Below are 7,500 nucleotides of genomic sequence, written 5' to 3'. Positions count from 1 at the left end.
TCAAACGATACCCGACCGTAGTGTGTGAAATCCTGTTGGAATCTCATTTCTGTAAATCGGTTTCAGTCTCGGATCGGGTTTATGTCAGTTTCTCGTGAACCCGTCAGACGCTGTTATAGGAAACAGAGTCGCTGCAGAAACACTGAGCAGAAAATGACAGTATTACAGCGTGTGCTAACCACGCGCCGCGCGATACACGCTAACTACACGCGCCGCGCAATACACGCTAACTACACGCGCCGCGCGATACACGCTAACTACACGCGCCGCGCGATACACGCTAACTACACGCGCCGCGCGATACACGCTAACTACACGTGCCGCGCGATACACGCTAACTACACGCGCCGCGCGATAAAAGGCTCTTTTCCATGTTAATCAGTGTTTGTCCTAGCCAGCCGCGACGGTTTCTATTTTGGCTGGAACAACAAACACAAAGTGTGGCGATGATAATCTCAGGGACTGTTTATGTGCTTTATTGATGTTAAAAGCGTGTCATGTGACTCTGAATATCATTTAGTGCTCCAGCTCTGTAGCTGTAAAAGCAACAATGGATAATTCACCTCAGATCTTGAAATTAAACAAATGGAAACAAGAACGTTCAAACTGTGAACAAACAAGTGTATTCTTTGACAAAGATTGTTTGAGTAACTCAGCCTATGTATTTTTAATAATGTTTAAATGGTGTAATATTTGTGTATTTGATTATGTAGCACTTATCCATTTTCTTGCGAGTGCCATCAATATTACTCTCTGGTGCCGCGAGACTCCGCCCACACGCTGTTCTGATTGGCTGACTCCGCCCACACGCTGTTCTGATTGGCTGACTCCGCCCACACGCTGTTCTGATTGGCTGTGGGTTTTGATTGATTTTGACGCATCTCGCAGTCGCGTCGGGTCTAGTGGGGACAGACAAATTATTTGTCGCTGGAATCTTATCGCGTCGCATCTGGTTAGGACACGTACCCGTACACGTGTAATGGAGACGTGTTGAGTTCTGAGACCAGCTGGTGTGTGTGTGTGTGTTGTGTTTACAGGCCATCATTAACAGCACCATCACCCCGAACATGACCTTCACCAAGACCTCGCACAAGTTCGGGCAGTGGGCGGACAGCCGGGCCAACACCGTCTACGGCCTGGGCTTCTCCTCCGAGGCGCTGCTCAGCAAAGTGCGCTCTACACACTCTCAAGATACGCATTTACACATCTTAACACATTCAGTCTTAAATCACAAGAACTGTTTGTTTACCTGATGCTGATTTTCAGCTGATGCGTGATCCAATATCTGTAGCTCCTCCTATCCATTACCTGTAGCTCCTCCCATCCATTACCTGTAGCTCCTCCCATCCAATATCTGTAGCTCCTCCCATCCATTATCTGTAGCCCCTCCCATCCATTATCTGAAGCCCCTCCCATCCATTATCTGTAACTCCTCCCATCCATTATCTGTAGCTCCTCCCATCCATTATCTGTAGCTCTTCCCATCCAATATCTGTAGCTCCTCCCATCCAATATCTGTAGCTCCTCCCATCCAATATCTGTAGCTCCTCCCATCCAATTCATGTAGCTCCTCCTATCCATTATCTGTAGCTCCTCCTATCCATTATCTGTAGCTCCTCCCATCCAATATCTGTAGCTCCTCCCATCCAATATCTGTAGCTCCTCCCATCCATTATCTGTAGCTCCTCCCATCCATTATCTGTAGCTCCTCCTATCCAATATCTGTAGCTCCTCCCGTCCATTATATGTAGCTCCTCCCATCCAATATCTGTAGCTCCTCCCATCCAATAATCACAATATGCTTTGATACTGTTGATCTAAAATCCTGTCAGATTCATCACTAGATTCAGTGTGTGACAGATGATCCGATCATCTCTTCCTCTTTACTACTAGTTACAGCAGCAAATAAACATCAATGAACATCAGATACAGAACAACTCACTGAAATAATCATCACATGTTATCCGTCAATCAGTGTTCCAACCCCGGAATAACGTCAATAAAACGGCTGGAGAACAATAATGTCACGTTTACCTCAGGAAAGATCTTGAATGCCCATAAACTCGATAGTCGGCTAGAAGAATAACTCTAGAGAGGAGCGTTCTCATATACACATGCACTATATTACATATTCATTATATTTTTACTTTAAGTGTTTATGACAGCCAGCGTTTAAATGTTTGTATCCTGTAGAGTTTACCGCTTCAGTTCAGCTCCTCTGCTGCTCTCAAGTCATTTTTGACCGAAAATTTTTACGTTTTGTTTTTTCTTCATCGGAATTGTACGAAACTTGGTAAAGGTTTTGAAACTTGCTGTGTAAACACACACAAAAATCATGGACAAGATTCGACAGGTTAAATGTCAATAGTCACACTTGTGTTTCTCGCGGTCAAAAACAAGCGCATTGGAAATGAATGAGACGAAGTTCCTCTAGTGGAAGCGTTTGGTACTGCAGCCGAACAACATCTCACTGAGAGATCATCTTATCAGATATCAGCCTCACATTTGGAACACAACTTGTTTAGATTTATGGCTTTCATTTTCTTGCTGTTTTAGAGTAAAACGTGTTTTTGAAAATATATATTTCATATAAAAATTTTTTTGAATTTTTTTAACAATATACATACAATTCTGTAACTTTTTTTAAAGTTCACTTTTTTAAGCTTCTTTCACTTTAGTAATGATCTACCAAGTGTCGTCTCTATAAAGAGATCAAACTTGAGTCTGTCGCTCTAAAGCGTTCAAGATTTACCACAGTTAAAGTTGGACATTTTCAGGTCTATGCTCAAAAAGTGAATAAACGGATTATAAATACAGCGTAAATATAATTTAGTACCATAAAATCCCCTAAAAATAAAAAAATATTAAATAAAAAAAACATAATCAAACTAAAATATAGTACATTCATTTCATTGAAATAAAAAATATTCTGTCATTTTTGACCGACACGCGAAGAAGAGCACAAGAGGGTTAGAAACATTAACGTTTACTGAAGCTGATGTATGTCCTATAAATGTATATATGACTCCAGAAGTGTGAATCAGACGGAACGGGGAAGTAAGTGTGTGTGTGTGTGTGTGTGTGTGTGTGTGTGTGTCTGACGCTGTTCTCCGTCTGTCTGTAGTTTGCTGAGAAGTTTGCGGAGTTTAAAGAAGCTGCGCGATTAGCGAAAGAGAAATCTCAGGAGAAGATGGAGTTGACCAGCTCACCCTCACAGGTATAACCCAAACCATCAACCTGTGTGTGTGTGTGTGTGTGTGTGTGTGTGTGTGTGTGTGTGTGTGTGTGTGTGTGTGTGTGTGTGTGTGTGTGTTTCTTCTTCAATCTATTGACATCCTCAATCACATTGTCTCTCAAGCGCAAACCTGTGTCGTGCTTCCCGCGCTTCAAGGTAAGGAGCAAACGCTCATGAGTGTCAGAACATCCGTTAGCCGACTCCGACCCGTGACCCAGATCAAGCGTCCAGAACCAGTCCGTCCCAGTCCTCCCTTCCATCCCAACACCAGTCCTTCCTCACACTCCTCTATTCCCGACAGCAGATCCTCTGTGATTAATGTACACTTGATTATCATGAGATTTTGTCATTTCTCTCACAATGTCGTTCACAAGCAGATCCGGGGCGCATCGAAGGTAAGACTGAGGCAGACGACCCTGAACTTTCACCCCTGATATTATCATCAGCTCAACTCTATTCATCCAATGTCAGATTTGTGTCGTAGGATATATGAGTTTCTTTGATGTCATAAACCGATCGGTCTGTGCAGCGCCGGTTCAAGTCGAACAAGCCTAAAGACTTTACTTGTTTGATTACTGGATGAATCAGCGTTTTTGAACAAATCTCTTGAGTGAATGATTCAATGACTCACTCATATAGACTTTACTTGTTTCATTACTGGATGAATCTGTGTTTTTGAACAAATCTCTTGAGTGAATGATTCAATGACTCACTCATAAAGACTTCACTTGTTGCATTACTGGATGAATCAGCGTTTTTGAACAAATCTCTTGAGTGAATGATTCAATGACTCACTCATAAAGACTTCACTTGTTTCATTACTGGATGAATCAGCGTTTTTGAACAAATCTCTTGAGTGAATGATTCAATGACTCACTCATAAAGACTTCACTTGTTTCATTACTGGATGAATCAGCGTTTTTGAACAAATCTCTTGAATGAATGATTCAATGACTCACTCATAAAGACTTCACTTGTTTCATTACTGGATGAATCAGCGTTTTTGAACAAATCTCTTGAGTGAATGATTCAATGACTCACTCATAAAGACTTCACTTGTTTCATTACTGGATGAATCAGTGTTTTTGAATGAATCTCTTGAATGAATGATTCAATGACTCACTCATAAAGACTTCACTTGTTTCATTACTGGATGAATCAGCGTTTTTGAACAAATCTCTTGAGTGAATGATTCAATGACTCACTCATATAAACTTTACTTGTTTCATTACTGGATGAATCAGCGTTTTTGAACAAATCTCTTGAGTGAATGATTCAATGACTCACTCATAAAGACTTCACTTGTTTCATTACTGGATGAATCAGCGTTTTTGAACGAATCTCTTGAATGAATGATTCAATGACTTACTCATACAGACTTCACTTGTTTCATTACTGGATGAATCATCGTTTTTGAACAAATATCTTGAATGAATGATTCAATGACTCACTCATAAAGACTTCACTTAATTCATTACTGGATGAATCAGTGTTTTTGAACAAATCTCTCTTGAATTAATGATGTGAGTGTGTAAGCAGCAGTGATGTCAGAAATTATGATGTGTAATGTGTGTTTGTGACTGTGATGTGTGTGTTTGTGACTGTGATGTGTAATGTGTGTTTGTGACTGTGATGTGCGTGTTTGTGACTGTGGTTTGTGTGTTTGTGACTGTTGTCTGTGTTTGTGACTGTGTTGTGTGTGTTTCTGACTGGTTTGTGTGTGTTTCTGACTGTGTTGTGTGTTTCTGACTGTGTTGTGTGTTTCTGACTGTGTGTTGTGTGTTTGTGACTGTGTTGTGTGTTTCTGACTGTTGTGTGTGTTTCTGACTGTGTTGTGTGTGTGTGTTTGTGACTGTGTTGTGTGTTTCTGACTGTGTTGTGTGTGTTTCTGACTGGTTTGTGTGTTTGTGACTGTATTTTGTGTTTGTGACTGTGTTGTGTGTTTGTTGTGTCAGGAATCGGCGCCGGGTGATCTTCAGTCTCCTGTGACTTCAGAGAGCATCAACGGGACAGACGAGAGAGTGACGCCTGACGCCGAGAGCCGAGCTCACACACCGGGCTCACACACACCGGGCTCACACACACCGGGCTCACACACACCGGGCTCACACACAGCCGAGCTCAACGCCGTGCCGTTCCCACACAGGTCAGCTGATCCTTCATCTGTGTGTGTCGATTAATGTGTTCATCCATATTTGATGCTCCGCCGCCTCCCGGACAACATTACATTAAACACTGTGTTACACATACGTTAAATATGGATGAAAACGCACTTAAATCATCACCCATGAGAAGTACTTCTGGCCGATCGCCGTCTCTGACACACATACACACACACACACACACACACACTCACACACTCTCTCTCTCTCTCTCTCTCTCTCTCTCTCTCTCTCTCTCTCTCTCTCTCTCTCTCTCTCTCTCTCTCTCTCTCTCTCACACACACACACACACACACACACACACACACACACACACACACACACACACACACACCTGAAGGGGGTTATTCTGAGATAACAACCGGCTGGATCTACATTATCCGATTATTACACGGACACTTGCACATCAGTAAATAATTAGACACGAAATATTGATCTGAGCTGAAATATGTTATTCGCTCTTTAAACGCAGAGCTTCTGCGGAGAGAGCAGTTTCAGCGGCGAGATCAAACTAGTATTGTATGAAACGAGAGAGCGAGTCCACGATACTGGATGGCATAATTAAATAACTCTACACAAAATATTGATTCGACTGAGTTTTAATATTTTATTTGCTCACCAAATGCAAAACTTCCACGAAGAAAAACCGTTCCTAGCGAGTGTGTAGCGCTGCGGACTTCAGTGACCCGGATGAGCCGGTGTTTCTGTTCTCAGCGGCTGTTACCTGGGAATGATATACCGCTGGATGGAGCGATTGACCAATCAGAATCAAGCATTCCACAGAGCCGTGTAATAATGCCGTGTATCAGGCGCTCTTCGTCTGACTCTGTTGATCTTCCTGCAGCTCGACGTCCATCACCAAACACTGGGAGGCGGAGCTGGCGGCTCTGAAGGGGAACAACGCTAAGCTAACGGCCGCGCTGCTCGAGTCCACCGCTAACGTCAAGCAGTGGAAGCAGCAGCTAGCGGCGTATCAGGACGAGGCCGAGCGGCTCCACACACGGGTCAGATCAAACACATACTCTCAAATCTGGGGGAGACCCTTCTGTGACGTACTGTGTGAACGCATGACAAATCATGCACAAAATATTGAATCACAAAGTAATGTTTTTTTGTTTTGTTTTTACTTTTAAACAAGTGAAAATCATGCCAATAACTTTTTTCAATATATTTTATTCTGAGGGAGTTGCATATGTAATGGCTGTGGTGCATGAAAGGGTTAAATGTTCCTGGAAATCAGTCACACTTGTATTATACACAATCAAAGCAAGCGCATTGGAAATGAATGGAAGATTAATGTCCTCTAGTGGAAGCATTTGGTACTGCAGCCGAACAGCAGATTTGGAACACAACTCCTTTAGATTTATGGCTTTCATATTCATATTTTATTATGTTTCATAATAATAAACAAACTTCTATAGCTTTTTTTTGTTTCACTTTATTAACTTTTTCCACTTTTAAGTCAAGTCTCCTTTATTTATACAGCGCTTTTTACAACACAGAGTTTCAGAGCAGCTTTACAGAGATAACAGGAGAATAATGCAGTAAAGTTTGTTTATAAGAAAATAGCGTCTCAGTCCAGCTTAAGTCAGTTCAGTGATGCTTCATTTCTCTTGTAAAAAAGTTATTAATTTAGTTAATTTATATATATATATAACGCCGCTCTGGAGAAAACTGTGATGTCATCGTCAGCTCAGCTCAGTTCTCATATAATGCATCAGTGCAGGAGATCAACAATAGTGTTGCATATTAAATTAAATGACAAAAGCCAAAGGCGACAGGAACCAAAACTCCATCAGTGACAGAATGGAGGAAACCCTCGTGAGAAACCAGACTCAGCCTCAGCTCTCCTCTGGCCAACCAGCCGACAGTGTGTGAGTTTAGTTCACACAGTCTCTGTGTCAGTGTGTCATGTCTAGGCGTTGGTCCTCCATCTGATCTGGATCCGGCCCGGATCTGGCTGACTACATCATAACACAATATTTAAAAATGTATGCGATGTTTAATAGGCAGCCAATGCAGTGTTGAGCGATCCGGGCTAATATGGTCATACTTCCTGGTTCTGGTAAGAACTCGAGCTGCTGCGTTTTGGACCAGCTGGAC

The 7,500-nt window shown here is 42.2% G+C and overlaps 1 protein-coding gene across 4 annotated transcripts in view; it reads left to right on the top strand.

Moving 5' to 3' along the window:
- The window catches only part of homer1 (homer scaffold protein 1), a 20,637-nt gene that overhangs the window by 10,198 nt on the left and 2,939 nt on the right, over window positions 1-7,500 (top strand). For 2 of the 4 annotated variants that reach the window (XM_084136259.1, XM_084136258.1), the window contains 4 exons: window positions 1,038-1,169; window positions 3,125-3,217; window positions 5,191-5,381; window positions 6,242-6,401. In XM_084136259.1, the coding sequence (XP_083992385.1) occupies window positions 1,038-1,169; window positions 3,125-3,217; window positions 5,191-5,381; window positions 6,242-6,401 (576 nt within the window). Of the gene's footprint in view, window positions 1-1,037; window positions 1,170-3,124; window positions 3,218-3,358; window positions 3,392-3,609; window positions 3,631-5,190; window positions 5,382-6,241; window positions 6,402-7,500 lie in introns of all 4 variants that reach the window. The other 2 variants (XM_084136256.1, XM_084136257.1) reach the window with 2 other exon arrangements.

Source organism: Abramis brama (genome assembly GCF_963993115.1).
Source record: "Abramis brama genome assembly, chromosome: 15".
NCBI lineage: Eukaryota > Metazoa > Chordata > Actinopteri > Cypriniformes > Leuciscidae > Abramis > Abramis brama.
This window is presented reverse-complemented; position numbering and strand designations above follow the sequence as displayed.